This window comes from Microchirus variegatus, assembly GCF_963457635.1.
Source record: "Microchirus variegatus genome assembly, chromosome: 1".
Taxonomy (NCBI): Eukaryota; Metazoa; Chordata; class Actinopteri; order Pleuronectiformes; family Soleidae; genus Microchirus; species Microchirus variegatus.
This window is the reverse complement of record NC_139802.1, coordinates 35,669,758-35,692,022: the sequence shown is the minus strand read 5'-3', so window position 1 is coordinate 35,692,022 and position 22,265 is coordinate 35,669,758. Positions and strand designations below refer to the sequence as shown.

The following is a 22,265-nucleotide window of genomic DNA, read 5'->3' as shown; positions in this document are numbered from 1 at the left end:
AGCACGTCAACACCACAATGAACTCAGTCTGCACAAAAGGGTCATTAAATAACGTTCTATTTATTTAGTTTCAAAATAGTTTCTTCTTTTTGTTCTACAGACATAATTTCATAAAGAAGTCATCAAACTGCAGAAGCAACAAAATAAACACCCCTTTTTTTTGTTGTTGATGTTAATTTAAAATACTGACAGGAAATAAAAATAACAGAGGCGCATGGTTAAATGACTGGAAATGAGGGTAATATCTGACTTGAAGTTATAAGATGTGACCAAACATGCAATGTGCAACCATAGTTGAGCACCACTGCCCTATCCTCTACCAAACCTCTACAGACAAGCAATGTCTCACTAAAGTTTCATAATAATCTCAAGGAAAAACAGGAAAATGGATTTTGGAAGCAGAAGTGGTCTGTAAATAAAAGGACTGACACTACAGTAGTAGAAGCAGAACAAACCTGGCCAATGGAATAAAGTATCACATCTTAAATTATATCTTGAATATGAAATATAATCCATTTCACACTTTCAAATAAATTTATGCAGTTATATTTAAAAGAAGAAGAAAAAAAAGAAGCAATCGTTAAACTGAGAACATAATATTTCATTTAGACTTTGGTTTAATTTCTTATATTTAGGATATTTTCCCTTTCTGTGACCAGCAGATATTAAAATGTTCAAGCATCGCGTTAAGAAAGTATTATTCAAAGTTCAAAACAACAAGTCTCAAGTGTTGAAAGTGTGTATGACGATTGGATCGTTATTTTAAAAAACAACAACAAAAAAACAAAGATAAAGGGAAAGAGACCAAGCAGGCCCTGAGCATCAGGGTAAGAACAGTTCATACAGGAACTGTCTCTTCTATAAACGCCCCACACAAGGGCACAAACTCAACGCCACCTCTACTCACTTTTATATACGTGTGCTATATTCACATCTATTATTAAAATATGAATTGTCAGGATAACAAATTCCACTGCTTTAAAGGTAAAAGAATAAGCTTTATATCATTCTAAAAGAAAAATAGTGCACGTTTCAAGGCATTCAGGCCAACTTGTTTTGCAGTATTCAATGGAAGATACATTTCCTTAGTTGGTATAAAGGGGTCCCCAGAGGTTTTTAAGGTGTTTGCCTCCACTCAGAACAGACATGCAACCAAGTCAGTGTTGCACGGTCATACATTCACGGGTTCACAAACCGGGACGTGGTCGTCCAGCGTAAAATATATCTTGGAACAAAAAGATCCATAATCCCCTCCCCATCACCTCAAAACACGTACAGCAACAAGATGGAGATGAGCCATGTTTCGTAGTGTGTCTGTGACATATGTGCTTTTTTTTGTTTCGTTCTCCCCCTCAGAGTTTGAATGTAACCAGTGGTTTTCCAAAAGTTGTTTTGTAACATGGTAATAAAGAAAACAAGAGCCATGAATTTAGAGAAAAAGGGTTTCACGCCACATGAGAAAAGCTGATTATGCGGGAAAGTGAACGACGATTAAAGAAGAAAACATTTCCCCAAAAAGTCTGACGACTCTTTTAAGATGAACTAAAACCAAAAAAAAACAAAAAACGCTCATTCTCCGACTATGAGAGCACAGGCTGTACTTATGATGGCCTCTGCAGAATAAAGCAGAACTAAATATGAAACCAGTGGTGAGACTGTTCAAAACAAAAGCTAACGTTCCTGTCTACCGTCTACTGTACAACACAGCGTGTACCAGCTGCCATTTGGACTTGACTGCAGGTGAGAGCAGATAAAAACGCCCGAATCCAGTCCGAAAAACACGCCTTTCAGAGTTTTAGTGAAACAGGTCACCAGACATATTGTGATACTGACCTGCTTTCAAGCAGCAACTTGGAAGTTTTCACTGTACAGCTTTGCAAGCACACAGCACAAAATCCATTACGGGCCAACTGAGGTATTACATCAACGGAGAATATTGCTATGATTAACAGATAAATCACTCTTTTTGTGTACATTTCCACCTACATTTGAAGTGCTGTGCCATTTTTATTACAACTAAATTCATAGCTGACATTAGCCAAGATCGGGGAGGGGGGGGGGGGGGGAATCACATCAGCAGAATGGCTTTGATACATGATTGTTCAACAGTGAGTTTAAAAAACAAAAAACAAACAAACGGTGCTCTGGGAGCAGTAAGTGTCCACAAGCAGTCGCAGGCGACGCCGCAACACTAGGGTGGGGTTTCAGCCGTAACACGGGAGGTGAGGGTCAGGAGCGAGAGGAAGAAATGAGGAAGGTCTTCAGTGTACATGTTGTTTAGAGTAGGTATTTGTGCCCGGTGTCCTCGTCCAGTGTGAGGTCCACCACTTCGGGGGGGGACACCCAGTCAGGCTGAGGAGAGACAGTAGTCCAGAGCTGTGGTTGATTTGTGCTGTTTAACTGCTCCACTGAGTTCTCCTTCCAGGAGGACAAACTCTTTATCACACCTCCACATGGGTGAGCGCATCTGGAGTGAAGAACATTTTTAAATATTTTAATTTAATTGGTAAAAGGCATGGGGGAGGAGGGGGGGGGGGGCATTGGATATACAACAGTTTCCATTACCTCGGTTTCTCTTGCACACCGACGATTTCCACCTCACTGTCAGAGGAGGCGACGTTAATCTGTCCCTTGCGTTGAAAACTCTCCTTGTGCGACAGGTCTGCCTCCACATGGCCTGAAACACATAAAGAGGAACAGTCAAGACATTGTGAGGAGGCCCGGGAGCACTGGAGAGCTTCAGGCCCTGCTGACACATGAAGACTGCAGCTGCTTTGACACAGACAACACCAGAACCAAAACAACGATGAATCTGACACTTGTGTTTGGAAAGGCTCACTGGAGCATGGAGTGACACATTAGACAACTGGACACAACATAAATGGTGGACTTTGTATCCAGATTGTAACAATGCTGACTAGTCAGTCTTTTGAAATAAAAAGAAACTCCTTAAATAGCCCAAAATACAAGCCAGGCGCAGCGCAGAGCAGTACCAGAATCGTGTTGAAATAAATAAGGCTTCCCCTGCTTATTCATGACACCAAAGCCACTAAATTGCCCCATCTTCCCCCAGAGAGCAAAGCAAATGATCAGTTTAGATACTGGGTTTGTAACTGACCTGAAATAGAGCTCAGAGCTCTTACACACCCAGAGTGAGCTGCCATATCCTGGCCTCTGTGCGTTTTTAGCTCATGCTTTATCACCGTGGGCCGGACTGTCTCCACACTCATACTCTCCTGGTTAGAATCAGTGTCTGAAATATCATAGTGACCCACTACTGGAGGCCCGTCTGCAGAAAACAAAGAAAACACTTCATTACTCAGATCATCCCTCGGAATAGTGGGACTCCGTTTGGACGCATGTGCATGTGTCGCCCTGCTAACTGCTGCGTCTCACACACACACACACACACACACGGAAACACCCCGTTTCACCAGAAGTTCACACCGATAGTGAAGTATGATATTCCGGCTCAGACAGCTTGATTGCCCTGGATGAGCAGAACATGATTTATTACAACCGTCAATAGGTTTATAATCACTTCCAAAAAGCGACAGAGTGGTTTCGATTGCAGTGAATTAATTAATCACCATTTCACGGTATCTGTGTGGTTTTTTTTTTCTCTCCATTTATTGCTCTTAAAGTAACAGCCATTCACATAAAACAACACTAGAATACAGTCATTACAAAACACTTCAACATAAAATCCTACTTTGTGAGTGATAATTTGGTGCGATAATAAAAGCCAAAACAGTGGAAGAATAACCGTGAAGGAGCACTAATGTATATTTGTTCTACCCTGTCATAGGAGTCTGTAGAAGACGCACAGAAACACACAGATGTCCAGACTCATGTGTGACTCGGGGTTGCCTGGACAGCCAGTATTATAAGAACTCTGTTCTGTGTGTAGTTGATTAGACTGAAATAAGAAGGTTCCGGTGAAAACTGGAGAAAATGAGCACACAAAAGTGTAAAAGGCCCTGTGTTTAAGGACAGAAAAGTGACTGATGTAAACCAAGATAGTCTCTTTGGTAAACGACAGACTGTCCTTGTTGTGTAGTTTTTTTGATGCACAGTTTGTGATTGTATGCATTGTAAGGCTTTGCTTACCATGTTTGACAAAACGGTAGATTTAAAGGTAATTTCAGTTTTAATAAATGCAAGGCGGCAGTTTGTTGGATCCAGTAAAATCCAAAAAATGGCAAAAAAAAAACAAAAAAACTGCACCAATAAAACAAAAACATCAATATTCACACAATATGAAGGAAAACCAACAGGCCAAGAGAAAACAAAACTCAAGATTCAAAACAACTAAAAACAAATGTTCCGAAAGTAACATTTTATCAGCATAAGCAAGCTATACCTTGCAAACATGCTGCTGATGAAAACTAGTTTGGCCTTGCACATTCTGTATACTAATATAATCACATGCAAACAGGTGGAGAAACGATGCAGTCTGCTTCAGGTTCTGTAAAACTGACAGTCATTGGGCTACATACACACATAGAGAAAACAACTTGTAACATCCTAACTATAAATATGATTAGGCCAAAGATTCCTTCAGTGTCCGATGCGTCAATAATGTTAGCAGTGTTAGGAATGCTGTGGTCATCTACATCAGTTAAGAGTCATTTGAGGAGACGTTTAAAGAGGAGTGTGATTCCACCTCAAAGACCACAGGATTTGAACCATAAAAAGGCCACTTAATAATCACCATCAGTGGGTTTTCAGTAAACATTGCCATGCACCACAATGCAGCTCTACTGCTGCTGTGTTTTTCAGGGAAGTTTAAAAGTTTAATGCCTGGGCTTTTTCGTTTTAAAAGACGATCGGTGGAGCTCGCAGTTTCTTGTGGAGACACAGGCCAAGCTGGCAGACCAATACAAATGAAAGAGAAAAAAAAGAAAATAAAGTAGGCAAATATTCCAAGTGACATTTTGAGGCTCTTGGTATTGCAGCTAAAGGCCTCAACAAAGAAACCCATGTCTTATCTGATGCCTGTAAACAACACATAGGCTACTAAAAATAAAACAGTGGGAATCATTCCTCCCTCACTAGTTTCATGTTACTGCACACCGGCAGCAATAGCAGCAGATGTAACAGAAAGGCAATTATTAAAAAATGTAAACACCGCTAATCTAATTAATTTGTATAACTTTCAAAAAGCTATAAATTGTGTGGGTTAGTATATTGCGTTATATTTATAGGCATATCTATGTTTAAATGTTTTGATGTTAATAAAGCTATGCCACCAAATTAAAAGGATGACGGAAGATTTTTTTAAATCCTGATTTATTTAAAAGCAAACTGCCGATGAAATTCAGGAGAAACAATATTAATCAAAGGTGTTAAACCTGATTTATTAACAAATAGTATATGATGATGCTTTATCTATCATTCCCAGCATTTCATGTCAAAGGCACATGCTTTTAAGCAGCAGCACCCAACTAACACTGTTAAGATGGCCGCCCAGGTGCTGTAATGCAGTCTCTTATGGCATTATCAGCTACTGTGTGTAAGTGTGTGTGTGATGGCATCTTTGATAAACAAAAACAAGCCATACAATAAGCAAAAGAATTAGAGCCCCGACTCAACAGTCCAATGAGATTTGCATCGTGTCTCTGTCGCAGATACTGCAGAAATCAAACGAGTGAGTTGAATTGTTGAATTAAAAAAAAGAATTAAAAAAAATCTCACAGTGATTCAGTGCCAGCAGATGCACTGGGCCTCAGGTCTGCACAGTCAACCTCAAATGACCAGCTCGGGCTCTGCTACTGTTGATGGTGCCTCTGTTCAGTGACCTCACATAATTTAGCCTTTGCCATGCGGCCTGTATGAACTAATTCTACACCTGGTAAGATCAAAGTATGAAACTGCAAGGAGTGAAGAAGCTAAATCTAAACATTCAAGAGACCAGGGTCTGGAACACCTAGATTTCCATTCTGAGTGACCACTTCAGGTAGGTTGTTGTTATTTATCGGGGTGGGGGTGAGACTGTTGTTGTCTCGTGCCAACATGTAGGCAGCCATAGTCTCCGCGGACTCTGATGATGGTAAAAAGGAACTGGGAGGGGACGGCCGTGCCCCCTGGGAGTGAGGCTGCTGCCCCTCATGGGCGTCACTTGAGCGCTTGGACGAGTCGTTGTCCGAGTCGAGGTGTGCTAGCTTTTCCATCCAGATGCGGAAGCGCTCCTCAGTCTGGCGCTGCATCACGGCAAAGCGTGTCATGGCCTCCTCCAGAACGCTGCCGATGCCGTTCCTGTCCCATGAGCTGCTGTCCAGCAGCCCATGAATCTGGGCGCCCACTCTGGATCTCTCCGATGCACGTCTGAAGCCAGCTTTAAAGACATTGAGGCCAAGCCATAAGAAAATTCAGTGGCACTTTTATGCTTCGGTGGTGGACTTTTGTATTAAAGAGGAAATGACAGTTTGTTTTTGGTTACGTGCAGATCGACTCTTTCATGCTGATGGACTATAATCATGCAGTTGTAGCTCTCAAATCTGTGTGCGGGATGTAAAAATGGTTGAAAACGTAGAATATTACTACAGATCCCTAAAGAAAGAAGTGGATGTCTGACGACTGGTTTGGAAAATGTGTGAACTGATGAGACTTTTAGGTGAACACACCCATTAAAAAGGCAAAAATAATTACAAACCTGTGATGCAAAGACAACAGATTAAGCTTAACTATATTAGCTTCTGAAATAATCCCTGCACTCCATCTATTTAGTGGCTCAAAAACAAAAATCTAACCAGACAAAATTGTTCCCATCATAATTTATCAAATGAAACGGATGACCCACATGTTCAATTGTGAATATATAATATAACAGAGAAAATACCAACTAGAACTAAGCCAACAGGATATTCTAAGAATGGAAATCACAAGAAAAACATCAGTCTATAGTGAACAAACTGACCACAAAACCAGTATCAGACAGCAGGCCTGTGCATACTAACCATGTAGTAGTTAACTTGCAGAGAACCAAACAAGAGTCAGAAAACATAACTACATAACTCTAACTAAGGGGACAAGCACATGGCTGATGTGGATGAACACTGTCAGTGTTTGATCCTATTGAGAGACCTTTGTGTCCTAGTTTAGTTTACAGAACAACCATTCACCGTATCATGTTGGAGTTGCTTATACAAAAGATATCCAACTTCTAAAAGTGCTAGAGAAGCCATATCAGAAAAGAACCAACGCTTCATTGCCTAAAGTAAAGGTAGGACAGTGACAGATCTGAAAAATATTTAAAAGCCAGAGACAGAAGAGCAGGATATACTACAGCATATAGTAGCATTAAATAACATCCACTAAAAGTTCTCAGTAGAAAACATTACATAAATCTTAAATTGCTTAGTACATGGCAAAGCATGAACAATATGTTTTGGGTCTTAACTCCCTGGTCTAGGGCTATGATTCTATAGCACATTAATGAAACAGTAGCTGCAGAGTTTAACAACTCAGGCTGACACAGTGAGATCACCACCGTCTATTTACAGCAAAGGCGAGGGACATACATGGCTCGCTTGTTGCACTGCAGAACTGACAATACAGATTAGAGTAATATAGCTCAATTAATATTTTTCAATGGAGTTTGTCCACTAGATTTCAATCACATGCAGATGATGAGAAGTTCCGACACATGTTGTATTACTATGAGTGATTGGGCATCAGCCCATCTAAACATACAATCTAAATATCTAAAGACACTGTGAATGGAGACAGGTAATGAGTGAGAGAAAACCAAACAAAAAAGACTGAAGACACAGACAAAGTTTTGACAAAGTTTGTACATGTTTATGATGTATGTTGCCACAAAGCATTAAGTATCTTGTTGTTATGGTCTACCTTTAGCTGTGAGTGTGTGAGACTATGTGCCTTTTCATTACAATTACCATTACAAGATATATATGGGATATCTAAGTGGCTGCTGCTACTGTTAACCTGGACAGTGTTGGCACTGTGCAAAAGGCGTGTAATGTGAACACTGGGTGTTACCTGGAATATCTGTCTTGATTGTCTTGCTTCCTCCTGAAGTGTCATCATCCTCATCCTCAGATGTGCTGGTGCTGGAGTCGCACGTGAGCTCGCTGTCACTTGTACTGCTGTCCTGCAGCAGGTTATACTTCTTCCGTGCCGCTGCCTCTCGTTTTTGCCTCAGCAAACGTATGCGCTCCTTGTGTTTCTGGCTCCGATGACCTTTAACTTTTGCCAGCTTGCCGTTGATTTGTTTTTCCTGCCCTCCGGCTGCTGCCATTGCAGGCTGGCAGCGGTTTTTCTTTGCAGCCATTGCATTGGGAGGCATCTCACTTTCTGAACGTGACCGCCGAGACTTCCTCCCTCCTGTCGCTGTGGCAGATTGCCTTCTTCCAGCCTGCCCAGCATCATTTACACCTTCCATATGGCCCTCTTCCTCTTCACCTACAGGAGGAGCAGCACCTTCCTCCCCTGAGGAGAGTGTGTCAGAGTCTGCAAGGTGGCCACTGGATGAGGGGGAAAGCATGCAGGGGTTTGACGAGTCACTCTCATAGACATGATGAGATACAGGCTTGTCACTCCCCGTAGAGGTGTGCTGGGACTCTGGGGAGTCTCTGCGGAGCTCTTTCATCAGGCATGGCATGGAGAGGAGACTCTGTTCACCCTCTGTATGCAAAGGACTGTCTGCCTCTTTTTCCCTTGGTGGTGAGCTGGTACTAGTGGTGGTCTCTGTTTTCAAATGCTCATCTTGCTCTCCCTGAACAGAAGCCATGGCAGATTGTGCTTCATAAAGGCACTCTGAGGGGCACTCAGCATCCACAAATTCATCTGTCTTCTCTGAATCAGCCATCTTCATCCTAGTTGAGCCCAGAGCCCAAAGGTCCAATAAACATGGACCAATGTCCCTGGACAACAGCTCACCTGCTGGAGAAAAGTCAAATCCCAGTTAAAATTACTTGAACAACACAAATGTCAGCAACTTTTACAAAATCATTTTACATTGTTGTAAATGTAGCTGCAATAGCGACTGGTATTAAACTGCATCCAGGTTACTTCAAAGATCATGCGCGCAGAGTATAACTTCAAACTTAGTGGCAAATACAAGATCTTCACCCTTACTTTCAAGGACTCTTTTGATAAGATATAAATGCATTACTACTATACTGGTCATTCAGAGTCATTACCTCAACAACAGGCACCATCATTAATTGTTTATGTTTATGCACTAATCTTAAATCACTCAGTGACTTAAATTAACAATGCAAATCCCAATGATGACTTTGCACAAACTGCACACTTGCAGAATGTAATGTAAATATCCATTGTTGCAGAATTGTTGCAATCCGATTCCTTATTATTTTAATAATTGCTGTTGCTCTTGCTACAATCTACTCAATTTGTGAATTCAATGGTTGGAAAAATACGTTACATAATTGATGATGATTTTCTTTTCCAGCAAAGATTTGAATAAAATGCTTTAAATAAATAACAAAAATAAAATGATGACCATTAATGCCCATGAAGATGTATAGCTGGTGAATCTTAACATTGGCTAGCTTCTAAGACGAATGAATGTCCCCTTTTATTTGTAATTTATTCCACTTTCAGAAGTCACAGACTCTGAGAATTGACACGCTGGTGTCTGTTAAACATCCACAGTCACATTAATTTAAGTATGTGTACACTAAGACACTATTTGTGCCTAAAGTAACGATTATAACTAGTAGCGCCACCGGCTAGCTGATGCTAACACAGGCTAGGATCTAGACACTAGTTACAGCTGCGTAGTAATGCTAACCTCGGTCATAACCTTATACTCCTGAAAGTTGGCGAGAAGAGATCGGCAAGACGTGGAAACATATTCACGTTACAAGACAGCTGTCTTACAAGATCCTATAAATGGACGTGGTATCTATCTAGCCAGTGGTAAAACAGGAAGGGTAATACCAGCAGCTAACCTTATCTGAGCAATTTAGCATTCAAAAGCGGTTGTGCTAGTTACAACTTACCGCGGCGTTAGTTATAATCTTCTTTCCCCGACATAAGACTTGTCCACATCTTCGTTAATTTGTAAGTTCTTTGATGTGCGATGCATAAACACTGCCCTGCAAAATATACTTCAGTTACTGATAAGTTAGGAGATTTAAAACGTGTTATGGCGCAGCGTGCTCGCGCCTCTGCGAGCCCTGTTGGCCGTTGAAGGCTAGCTGTGTGTGTTTATTGTAAAATGTCTCCATCAGACGTTCACAAAGCTACATGCGCCATTTCCGGCTCGTTGTCCGTGGCTGAGCGCCCGCTGTGGTGGAACACTGGTACTACAGGGTGACATAGTACTGCAGGACAGGCTGTTCCAACCTCTGGATATTCAGAATTGATAGAGTCAGAGTCAGACACAATTTAAAAGGGTGATTTGTAAGTTTGGATTTTATGAAACTGACATGCCCATACAATCAAAACACAACACCTTAATAAGCAGAGGAAATAAGGACATACCTGTTGTGTGATCTGGGAAAAGTTGAAAATTAAATGCATTTATGTTTTATTGTCCATTACGATTACGTCATGGTCTTGGACACAGGCTTTTTTTTTGTAAAATGCATTGGAAGGTATTGACTTGTCTTCAATGTTTGATGAATACAGGCGTAATTCTTGTTCATATGTACAGTAAAAACTACTAATATGTTGGTGATTGGAACAGTAGGTGATTATTTAAAAATAATATTGTGGCACAATGTCATTTCTTAAAATTGTCTGAGAAATTAACTATTTATATAGAAATCTAAATATATAGAATATAAATTATATAATATATAAAGATTATATTTACTTTTTAAGTTGACTTTGTTGAACATATTTAACATTATTGGAATGAAATATGTGATATGTGATATAGGTATACAACAAAAACTGATGAAAAACAGGGGGCACCGCTCCAAAAAAATATTGTATTATCGACCAGTACAGTTTTATGCAAATAAGAAGAAAAGAAAAGAAAAGAAAAGAAAAGAAAAGAAAAGAAAAGAAAAGAAAAGAAAAGAAAAGAAAAGAAAAGAAAAGAAAAGAAAAGAAAAGAAAAGAAAAGAAAAGAAAATATGCATTTTATTTCGAAGTACTTCCGGGTCACCGTGACCTTTCTACAAATCTGCTTCCGTGTCCGCCATCCTTCTCTCTCCGCTCGGGAGCAGGATTGACATCGTAGGACACAGACATGCTGTCAGTTCGCGTCGCAGCGGCTCTTGTCCGCACCTTGCCTCGACGGGCTGGATTTGTAAGCATCTATATATTAATTCTATCCCTGTTGTGTGGTTAGTTCGTGTAGAAAATGTCTTAAAACGCGCGCGGAAAGCCGCTGTGGTGTTGGAGGACACCGGGCCCTTCACAGTGCTAGTTCCCAACGGTTCACGTTTGTTAATGACAGGCAGCTACAACAAACCACCCTTTAGATAATGCTGTACTTAATGAATGATGAAAAAACAATAACATTAAATAACATCTTTTCATGCATTATTAACATATGTGAAAATGCAGTGTTGAAGGTCAGATTCTTCTGAGTCCAGGTTGATGGCTTTCACTGCGTCAGGCTAAGATCTGGTAATGTTTTGTATTATAAAATGCATTTTTATAATTTTGTTGAAATCCGGACACAATATTGGTTTGACTTGGTGATTTTTAATTGAATTGTGTTTTTACACATTTGGAAACTCCCCAGTGTCTCGAAGCCTTTTAATCAGACATTTCAGTGATAAGCTGTTTTTTAAACGTGAACATTTTTAGGTTTCTTTGCTCTATATAACAAAGAAATCATTGTAAGTAAAAAATATTGGTTTGTGGACAAAACAAAAGACACTTGAGAAACATTGTTATTTCCACATTTGGGAAACACTGATCAATGTTATTAAACATTTTCTGAAATTTTATGGACTAAACAAATACTTGATTAATGGGGACAATTATTGACATATTAATCGATTATTAAAATAACTATTAATTGTGGCTATAATAACTAATGATCCACTTATTCTGACTGAAAAAGATATATTCCTTTGTTACTTTCCATTCTCTTAAAGGTATCAAAGAACGTCGCAGCAGCATGTGTAGGAGTCAGGAATCTACACACCAGCCGTCCATGGCTGCAGAAAACGGGTCAGTATTTTCCTAGCTCATATTGGACTACTGCTAAAGGAAATGCATTAATTTCAAACATTATTCTACAACAAGTTTTCCAAAATATTGATGTTAGGACTAGGACTTAGAAGTTTTTTATTTTTTTGCCCAAGCTTGCTCGGTTAACACATTAAATACATTTAAGGCACGGCCGAGGTATCATCCATTCTGGAGGAGAAGATCTTGGGAGCTGATACCAGTGCTGATTTAGAAGAGACTGGTCGCGTGCTGTCCATCGGTGATGGTATTGCCAGAGTGTATGGTCTTAGGAATGTACAGGCTGAGGAGATGGTGGAGTTCTCCTCTGGTCTGAAGGTAAGACTCATAAACTCTTCCTCAAATATTGACCTTTGCACAAATACAGCAGATTGAATCAAACACCACTTACTGTTTTTTGTCAAACCTGCTTTGTAGTAAACAGGATTTTTGGATGTGACAATTACATGTTCTAGTCTTGCTACTGCTTCTTGATAGTCACCTGTTCATGTAATTGTTACATGCTCAAATGCACTTTTCAAGAGTTACAAGGAATTTCACAATGAAAATAAATAGAAGGGTGTGAGTAACGGTTATTTGTTTTCTGGACCAGGGCATGTCTTTGAACTTGGAGCCCGACAATGTTGGTGTTGTGGTGTTCGGAAATGACAAGCTGATCAAGGAGGGTGACATTGTCAAGCGAACCGGTGCTATTGTAGATGTTCCTGTTGGTGTGGAGCTGCTGGGCCGTGTTGTCGATGCTCTGGGAAATGCCATTGATGGAAAGGTATTTACCTTTAATTATATTTCAGTGCACATGGTTGCCATTTTTTGTTATTATTCTACTAAGTTCACATTCAGTCTTGTTTGTCAGTGTTTGTCCAAAATATGTCTGAAATTAAAGAAATAAAGTTTCTAAAGATGATGTCTTTTTCAACCAACTACTGTCACTTAGTCACACAAAGAATAACAGTAAATCTCATATTTTGAATTTCTTCTTGAGAAATGTTCACTATCAGATACTTTCAGCTCATATAATCAGCCACATATCTAAAGCTGGTAAATGGTCTTCATTGGCTTTCTCTTTCATATTCTTTGCAGGGTCCTCTTGGCTCCGATACTCGCAGACGTGTGGGTCTGAAGGCCCCCGGTATCATCCCCCGTATCTCTGTGAGGGAGCCCATGCAGACTGGCATCAAAGCCGTGGACAGTTTGGTCCCCATCGGTCGCGGACAGCGTGAGCTGATCATTGGAGACAGGCAGACTGGGTAAGAGGAGTGAATACTTGAAAACGCAATTGTTTCCGATGCCTTTGAAATCATGTACCTGGAGTTAAAGTGCTTGTACTAATTCTGGACAAAGTAATATGTATGTTACAGTATGTGGTGATGCAGTGTTTTGTCGTAATTGGACTTATTTCTGGTTGTTTTATTCTTTTGTCAGTTCATGAGTGTAAGTACATTTAAATATTGGCACATGAATATATTTTTTTTTTAATTAAGTCACACTTCAAAATAACAAAGTGAATGTCCCTTCCAAAAAATATGTCATTTAAATATCTAGAGGCATGAACGCAAAATAAAAGATTGTTTTACATTAAAACAAAAATAAAAATGGCCCCGATTACTATCTGGGAATTTAACATGACAATACTTTGCCTTTAAGCACCAGATAGACAATTGTTCATGCAAAACACGGATCTGTTTGTTCCTTATCCAGTGTTTATTCTTTAAATTTATGTTGCAGCAAAACTGCCATCGCCATTGATACAATCATCAACCAGAAGCGCTTCAACGAGGGAACTGATGAGAAGAAGAAGCTGTACTGCATCTATGTCGCTATTGGACAGAAGAGATCCACAGTGGCTCAGCTGGTGAAGAGGCTCACTGACGCAGATGCCATGAAATACACCATTGTGGTGTCTGCAACTGCATCTGATGCCGCTCCACTGCAGTACCTGGCCCCCTACTCCGGCTGCTCCATGGGCGAATACTTCAGAGACAACGGCAAACACGCACTGATCATCTATGACGATCTGTCCAAGCAGGTGACGCTTTAAACTTGTTTTAGTAAAATATTTGAATTACAATTTGGATACACAATGGCATTCACTCCAACTATCTTTTCTTCAGGCCGTTGCCTACCGTCAGATGTCCCTGCTGCTCCGTCGTCCCCCTGGTCGTGAGGCTTATCCAGGCGATGTCTTCTATTTGCATTCCCGTCTGTTGGAGAGAGCTGCTAAGATGAATGACAACTTTGGCGGCGGCTCCCTCACAGCCCTCCCCGTTATCGAGACACAGGCCGGCGACGTGTCAGCCTACATTCCAACTAATGTCATCTCCATCACAGACGGACAGGTTAGATTTGGACTGAGAGACACTTCATCACAAAAAAAGTTGAAAAAAAATCTGTAAGTGACATTTTTTTCTCTTGCAGATCTTCTTGGAGACTGAGCTGTTCTACAAGGGTATCCGTCCAGCCATCAATGTGGGTCTGTCGGTGTCCCGTGTCGGCTCTGCTGCCCAGACCAGGGCTATGAAGCAGGTTAGACTCGCTCAAAGTCACCCGTCTTCCGGCTGACATCACAATCAATATCTTTCATTCTGACTCATTGATTTCTGTCCATCATCAGGTGGCTGGCACCATGAAGCTGGAGCTGGCGCAGTACCGTGAGGTGGCTGCCTTCGCTCAATTCGGTTCTGACTTGGACGCTGCCACCCAGCAGCTGCTGAACCGTGGTGTCCGTCTGACTGAGCTGCTGAAACAGGGGCAGTACTGTGAGTATTCACTGTTCATTTCAGCGCTGAATATTGACAATGTAGATGTCGTTTTTTTGTGTGAGCAAATAAAGCCCTTGTAACTCTATACTACTGTATTCAGCTCCCATGGCTATTGAGGAACAGGTGACCGTTATTTATGCTGGTGTGAGGGGACACCTGGACAAAATGGAGCCGAGTAAAATCACCAGGTTCGAGAAGGCATTCCTGCAACACGTCCTGAGCCAGCAACAAGACCTGCTGGCAGCTATTAGGTAAGTTCAAGAGCTTTCACTGGGCAGAATGTGTGTTTATTTTTCTTTTCATTGTAATTTTATAATGTTATCTATTTGTTCCTGTTATTACAGGGCTGATGGCCAAATCTCTGAAGAATCTGATGTCAAGCTCAAGCAGATTGTATTGAATTTCATCTCCAGCTTTGAGTAAAAGTGAGGCTTTTTAGTCTGGTTGTCTTCATGTTTGCATACTGCTGTGTCAGTTGTAGTTTCTATTGCCAACTTGAGCAATGAAAAAAATTCAAGCAGCACTTGATCTTTAATGTACAGATAACTACCAACAGAGAATAAAGTATTCCAACTGATGTATGCCTCTTTTGGTGATTGGGACACAGTAGTTTGGACATTTTTTTTTTGTTTAATATGGCACTGTGGGGAAGGGAATGTTTTGCTTTTCACAATTCACTCTAATCTTGCTATTGAGTTATCAACATGTGTTATGAAGCACCAGCAGCAGCCAAAGCACAGTGCGCCACTCTGATTTAAATATTGAGGTCGTCTCTGAATTAGAAAAACAATAAATACTAGTATGGCAGGAGAGCTATTGTTTTGGGGATAATCTGCTTTGAAAGGAAACGGAATTAGGCACCGTCATTAAATTAATTTTATTGGTGAATCACAAATTCAAACAATATCAGTGAGTATAAATGAAATGATATGTGAAAGTTGATGAAACTAGTTGTCAGAACTGGACAAAAGGTGCTTTTACATAGTGACAGTTATTAATAACGTTAAATTAAATGTGAAGGGTGACAATAATTTAAGTGAACTTTCATAGTAAATACTTCATAACTGATTAACTTCAGTGGCAGAGTGACTTCATCATTAAATTAAACTCGTGAAAAATCATTGTGATCAAAAGTGACACTTACATAACATAAAACGTGTTTTAAATGAGTAAATAAGTTATTTAAATAAAATTAAACAAATAAATAAACATTAAAATCACTTCTAATATCAGACCCAGTACTGCTTCGTATGCACTGCAGGCCTGTGGTGTTTATGTCGGGGTACGTTGTTCTGTTTGACGTAGCACGGGTCATAATAATCCCACTCCATCACTGAAGCCAGCACACCGTTGGACAGGCTGTCGCTGTCTGCTGACAGGATCCGTAGGGAGACACCTGAACACAGATTATATATTTATTTAAAGATGTAAAAACATGTCCTGCTTGTTGTGTTCACCATAGTCTGTTACCAGGGGTTTGTTGATAGAATCGATAAAAGAAAAAATAAGTGTAGTTGAACTGAGCTTCAAAGCAGAATATAAATTGTGATATGTCTGCATTATTGCATAATTTTCTTTTTTGTTCCAGGCCTATCATAGTAAAATGGGTGTTTGCATTCAATATACTAAAATGATTCAGCCTACAGAATATATAGAAGTTAAATGACTGATAAATGGTGAGAAGACCAACCACTACTCCCCTTATCTTCCACAAACTAATTACTTGACACTTATGTAAATTAAAGGTATTATATGTAAGAAATTACCAGGAAACGGTATGTCACTTGTGATCAAGTATGTACTGTATATAGTATATCTAGTAGTATATTTTAATTTGTGTGTTGCAGACTTTCAATTTGGTGTATAGGTATTTAGCGCCCCCTACTGCCGACACAGATTAACACGCTTTAAGACACGGGATGCAAACAGAGTAACTGGCTGGTTAAGTGTCTGAATGTTGTTAAACCTCACTATCCTTCTCAAAAACGTCTCGACCATGGGTGAAGGAAAAAAATGCGGGTCTGCGGTGGAGGTGCGTTAAAATGCAGACTGATAAAAGTGGAGAGGAAGTTGACGACAGACATGCATGATACTTTTATCCCAGACGGGGTAGAATAATAGGGAGCTTCAGCCAAATTTAGCTCACACACTCTCAGTTACACACTTTTTTGGTGGATAATTGATGTATACTAATGTTTTCTCTCGTCACTTGATATTTCTCTTCTTTCACTTTCACGCTCTCGTTACTGTTACTGACAATGAATCAGGAAGTCTTAATAAAAGTCAGCGACCTTGAGTGTCTTGAAAGGTGCCTTCAAATATAATGCATTATTATATTTTACATATTTTACAGACCGCATCACAATTAAATTTCAATTTGATGGTAATGGATCTACAAATGCTTTGAAGCAGTAATTTCATTCATATTTCAAGTTACATTGTACCTCTCTGTCCTGTGTCCATCTGTTTTCCTCAGCGTTTTGACTACTTTGTTACTGACTACTGAAAAATCTCATTGATTCCAGTGCAGTTGAAGGAGACCGAAATCGTACCTGCACTCGCGCCGAAGTCGCTGTCGAGTCCAGGCCCCACTGCGGACGTGTTCAGGCAGGACGTCTCTGAAGGTAGGCTGGTGTACTCGCACTCCATCTCGACTTTGTCAAACACATGCACCGCAGCAGCAGCAGCAGCAGCTGCTGGATTCACGTCTTTCAGCAACTCATGAGTCCTGGTCTGATAAATGTAACCCACGTGTTCCATCTCCTGTAGTTTACAAAGAGGGGGGGAAAAACATAGATTTGCATTAATAATTAAGATGAATACATGCTTTATACTGGATCTTAGTGGACATTCATATTATGATCACTCTGTTTACCTCCCTGTGTAATAGTTTTAAATGTTTGTGGTTTTTAGCACAGAGGAAAATGTAAGGTTTGAAGGAATTGTGCTTTACTTTTTCTCTTTGTTTGGAACAAGTCACTAAGAATCAGTTATACAGTGACACTAAAAACCATTATGAAGGCAGTGAAGTGAAAATACACAATGTTGTGATGGCTCAGATTTTGGATTGCAGTTAACATAATATGATTCATGGTACGGGTGTGAATCACACGATACAATATGCGATACATGGCCCACCATACCAATAATATCACGATACAGCAATTCTGTGATAATGTATATACTGCAAGACAATCGTATAGTGATATATCACGATATCCGTCCAACTGAAGAAAACAAAATATCATTGAAAGGATAAAAGTGCAGGACTTTTATTCACAACATAGAGAACAACGTGTATAAAATCTATGTACGGAACATGGTGTGATTTGAGATTTAAAAGTTCAAACTATAAGTCAAAATGTTAAATCTAAATGCTAAAACTGCTTTGTGAGCGGAGGGCACTCTAAAGGGTCATGGATAGGATTTGGCATTTAGATTTAATATTCATTTTCCTGCATATGTAAACTGATAATACAACTTGTCAAAAAAAGTAGTGGCATAAAACTGTAACCAGTTCTTTACATATTGGAGCCCATGATGCCACTTTGGTTACTCCAACCATTAAGTGTTAGGTTAATGCAAGAACTTAACCCACTTATCATCCATGAGTAAACTCAGTCTTGTATCAAGTACCTAAAATAGATACTTGTGCAAAAATACAAGTATTTTGCCAGAAAATTACTTTGGTAGAAGTTACTTTTAAATATGTTACTTAAAGGTGCATTATGTAATAAATCTAAAGCAACTGGCCATACAATCCTCCATATATGTCACAGAGACTCAGGAATAATGTTCATATAACAAACTGAACTCACCAACAACAACAGTACAGACAAAATATTTGCATTAAAAAATATATTTTGCAGACTGCAAATCATGTTTATGTTTTGAAATCATGTTTTGGCATGTGGCGACACCTACCACCGTCTACCAATCATTGCAGTCAGTAGAGTCTCAGCTGCCGAGCAACCATGGGTTGCCAGTTACGTCAGAAAACGAAACCTAAAAGACCTCGGTATTTTGAATTTGAATGTAGTAACCATTTTTGGCCACATTTGTGCATATGGCACCTTTAAATATACGACATTTACTGTACTTGAGTATCAAGTACTTTTCTGAAATAAAGTGCAAGTAAAGTTTTAGTATTTTAAAAAGTGAGGAGTAATGATTGAGCCATGGTGGTAGGACGAATTTTCTTTCAAGTGGAAGGTCGTGGGTTCAATTCCTGGCCTTGCTGATGTGTCCTTGAGCAAGACACTTAACCCTTACCCCATGTTGAAGTGTGTGAAGATGTGTGAATGGGTGAAAACTATTGTGTAAAGCAGCTCATCAAGACTAGTAAAGATCTTTATAAATACAGATCATAATACCAACTCTTCTTCTTCTGATTTCATTTGGTAGTAACGAGTAACAAAGATAGTTAGAGGAAATGTAGTGGAGTAAAAGTTTAAGTTGCTAGAAATATAAATAACAAAGTAAAGATACGTGCATGTTGTACTTAAGTATAGTAACGAAGAATTTGTACTTGTAAACTTTACTTGAGTTTTATTGCGTTATTGATTTCTCACCGTGGGAGAGTTTGGTGGAGCCAGGTTGAGTCTGGTTTCGGCCTCTGAGTCGCTGGACTGCGGCAGAAGCGGTGCGCTCCTGCACCAGCCGCCTTTCCTGGCGCTGTGCGTCCGTGAGCCGGAGCGCAGGTCAAGTCTGGGGCTGAAGCCAGCTGCGGGGGAAGTGGCCCGGATGGTGCTCGGCGCCCTCAGTGACCCGGAGCCTGTGGCTCCATCAGGCCTGAGCAGCCGGATCCTTTGGGCCCTCTCCCTGGATGAAGCCCTGGACGAAGTGACAGGATGCGGCAGCACGGGCTCTGACACTGACACGTACACTCTCCTCCCGTCCTGCAGCGGGGGAAAGGCCAGGTCCGAGCCGGTCCTGTGTCTGTGCACGGTGGACTGCAGAAGAATCTCCTCGGTGTCTTCGCGCTTCCGCTGCTGCCTCTTTGACAGGAGCATTAACTTGTAGCCCAGGAAGAGGCAGTTGAGCAGGAGCAGGATGACCACGCACGGTATGAGCAGAAGCACGACTACAGTCAGATTTGTCACCGGGTAACCTTCTGTCACACTTGATGGCGTGTTCGGGTTGATTTGCGACATTTCATGCCAGAGAACATGGAGGGTGGATTTTCAGGAAGATTGCTGATCTCAGCTGAGATCTCTGTGAATTGTCTCTGGATGCGCAGCTGCTCTGGTGTGTCAATCAATGTGGACTTCTCTGATGAGTCTGACAGTTTGTTTTATTCTTTATGTCTAACAACAACATCTCAGTCTGCTTCTCATACACATACAGTCTCCAAATGTGACTGTGGTCTTTGATCGCCACTGTCTTCATCATGGACTGACACTGAAAGCAAAGGCTTGATCTGAAGCCACGATGCGCATCCACTTGGCAGCGTCAGAAGTCTCACTTCCACAGGTGCGTTTCATTACCTGCAGGGTGTTTGGCGTTGTCATAGCAGCATATCGCCACTAGGTGGCAGCAGAGAGTCAGAGTCTTGCATCTCAGAGTAGTTGTGCAGTGGGCATGGTCCATCCATGGTCATTTGATGATAATATTAATAATAATAATAATAATAAACTTGTAGCACCTTTCATTAAACCTTTGCAGCTCAAAGTGCTTCACCATAAAAGGAACATTTAAAAAGAAAAGAGATGCAAATACAGCAATAAAACACAACAGAGGGTGGAATGAAAAGAAAAAGTCTAAAGGCAAGAAGAGGTAAAAAACTCTGTTTTAACTATGAAATAAAACAAAAGATGCAAATAAAACAGTAAAACCCATCGCAGGGTGGAATAAAATAAGAAAAGGCTAGAGTCAAAACCCTAAAATGCAAAGAAAAGACAACACAGGGTTTAATATAATGGAGCTATAGTTGAAGGCTAGATTAAAAAGATATTCATTTAATATAAAAATATTAAGAAAATATCTAGTGAGCTCTTGCTTCCCTTATATCTAAGGGTAGTATGTTCCAAAGCATCCACAGTTTTCTTTCGACTATTGTGGGGAATCTCCAATAAACCAGCAATGGACGATTGTAGTGTAGTGTTCTCTGCAGAACATAGTACCAAGAAACTTTGGTCCAAGCCCCATACAAAGTGCTTTGTATACAAGGAGGAGGAGCTTAAAATCAACTCTATGCTTCTGGTCAAAAGTTTGGGGTCTCTTAGAAACGTCCTTATTTTTGAAGGAAAAACACTTTTTTTTTGGTAAACAACTATTCTAGCTGCAAATGCCTGTTTTTAACGGAATATGTACATAGGTGTATAGAGGCCCATTGCCAGTGTTCTCATGGTACACTGTGTTTGCTAATCGTGTTAGAAGGCTATTGGATGATTAGAAAACCCTTAAAAACCCTTGTGCAATGATGTTAGCATAGCTGAAAACAGTTTCGCTGGTTCTTTGAAAAAAGGGCAAAATTATTATTTGGAATAAAAATCTTTATTTCTAATCTTGTCAATGTCTTGACTATATTTTCTATTCATTTTGCAACTCTTTTGATGAATAAAAGTGTGACTTTTAATGGAAAACACAACAAAAATTGTATAGGTGACCCCAAACTTATTGTAAATAGTAGTGTAAATGTTACAGGGAGCCAGTGTAGGTGCAGCTAAGACTGGACTCTCTTCCTGGTTCTGGTTAATAAGCGAGCAGCACAGTTTTGGATGAACTAAAGTCTGTCAGTGGTTTTCTTTGGGAGGCTGCAGTAAACCAATGCATTACAGTTGTCAGGTCTGCTTGATTTGATGTCATCACTTCACTTATTGTTTTTTGGCAGCTCTGTGTGTCTGTCTGTTTGTTTGCTTGTGTTTCTGCACTTGCACTTGCCAGAGGCTTGTTGCGTGAATGGGGTGAAGTCTGTCATCTCTGATTGACTTGTTTCATTTATTTTGCACAGTAGAAGACTAAATCTGTCCACTTAAATATAAAGTAGTATGTCTCATATTTGCTTGTGGACTTATGCAAAAACACAACAAGAAAAGGTGGCAAACAGGAGTAAAATTCTTGCTTTTATTTATTTTCCCATGCTCTCAAACATGTCTCTCAGGTATTAATAATACATTGACAGCTGGCGTACTGCAGAGTATACTGTATATATACAAACATTTCAAATAAGAACATTTGACAGATGAATCTCTCTTAGAGACAATGTTTTTTGTATTTTTGCACACAAAGTAGACCTTTGCACACAAGTACATTTGCGCTATTGTAAGAAATCAATGCAAAAGAGCAGTCATATGAACACCATATAACTATCATAAAGATGTTACTTTTTTTTTCCGTCTTCACATTTTTTTCTACCACTTT

The 22,265-nt window shown here is 40.1% G+C and overlaps 3 protein-coding genes across 6 annotated transcripts; 1 reads left to right on the top strand and 2 right to left on the bottom strand.

The window, feature by feature from the left end:
• Positions 1 to 1,548: 1,548 nt before the first annotated feature.
• Positions 1,549 to 10,173, bottom strand: ark2n (arkadia (rnf111) N-terminal like PKA signaling regulator 2n). 4 transcript variants are annotated; one of them, XM_083890431.1, is made up of 4 exons: positions 9,993 to 10,173; positions 8,005 to 8,907; positions 2,566 to 2,677; positions 1,549 to 2,467 (listed from the first exon to the last, which is right to left on the bottom strand). In XM_083890431.1, the coding sequence occupies exons 2-4, from the start codon at positions 8,837 to 8,839 to the stop codon at positions 2,278 to 2,280; spliced, it is 1,137 nt and encodes a 378-aa protein (XP_083746557.1). In that variant the 5' UTR covers positions 8,840 to 8,907; positions 9,993 to 10,173; the 3' UTR covers positions 1,549 to 2,277. The 4 variants fall into 4 exon arrangements, with proteins under 4 accessions (XP_083746557.1, XP_083746558.1, XP_083746555.1 ...); XM_083890432.1 differs by lacking the exon at positions 9,993 to 10,173 and adding an exon at positions 3,119 to 3,289 and having other exon boundaries at positions 8,005 to 8,900; XM_083890429.1 differs by lacking the exons at positions 1,549 to 2,467; positions 2,566 to 2,677 and adding an exon at positions 5,742 to 6,337.
• A 947-nt stretch (positions 10,174 to 11,120) lies between these two features.
• Positions 11,121 to 15,480, top strand: atp5fa1 (ATP synthase F1 subunit alpha). The gene is made up of 11 exons (XM_083901188.1): positions 11,121 to 11,251; positions 12,051 to 12,126; positions 12,293 to 12,462; positions 12,737 to 12,910; positions 13,225 to 13,391; positions 13,870 to 14,170; positions 14,256 to 14,480; positions 14,560 to 14,667; positions 14,756 to 14,900; positions 15,004 to 15,154; positions 15,248 to 15,480. Exons 1-11 carry the CDS (start codon positions 11,192 to 11,194, stop codon positions 15,324 to 15,326), a joined length of 1,656 nt encoding a protein of 551 aa, XP_083757314.1. The 5' UTR covers positions 11,121 to 11,191; the 3' UTR covers positions 15,327 to 15,480.
• A 652-nt stretch (positions 15,481 to 16,132) lies between these two features.
• Positions 16,133 to 20,056, bottom strand: hwa (huluwa; the record flags this gene model as incomplete). Its single annotated transcript, XM_083889743.1, has 3 exons — positions 16,133 to 16,299; positions 17,456 to 17,666; positions 19,475 to 20,056. The coding sequence occupies 3 exons, from the start codon at positions 20,054 to 20,056 to the stop codon at positions 16,133 to 16,135; spliced, it is 960 nt and encodes a 319-aa protein (XP_083745869.1).
• Positions 20,057 to 22,265: the final 2,209 nt, after the last annotated feature.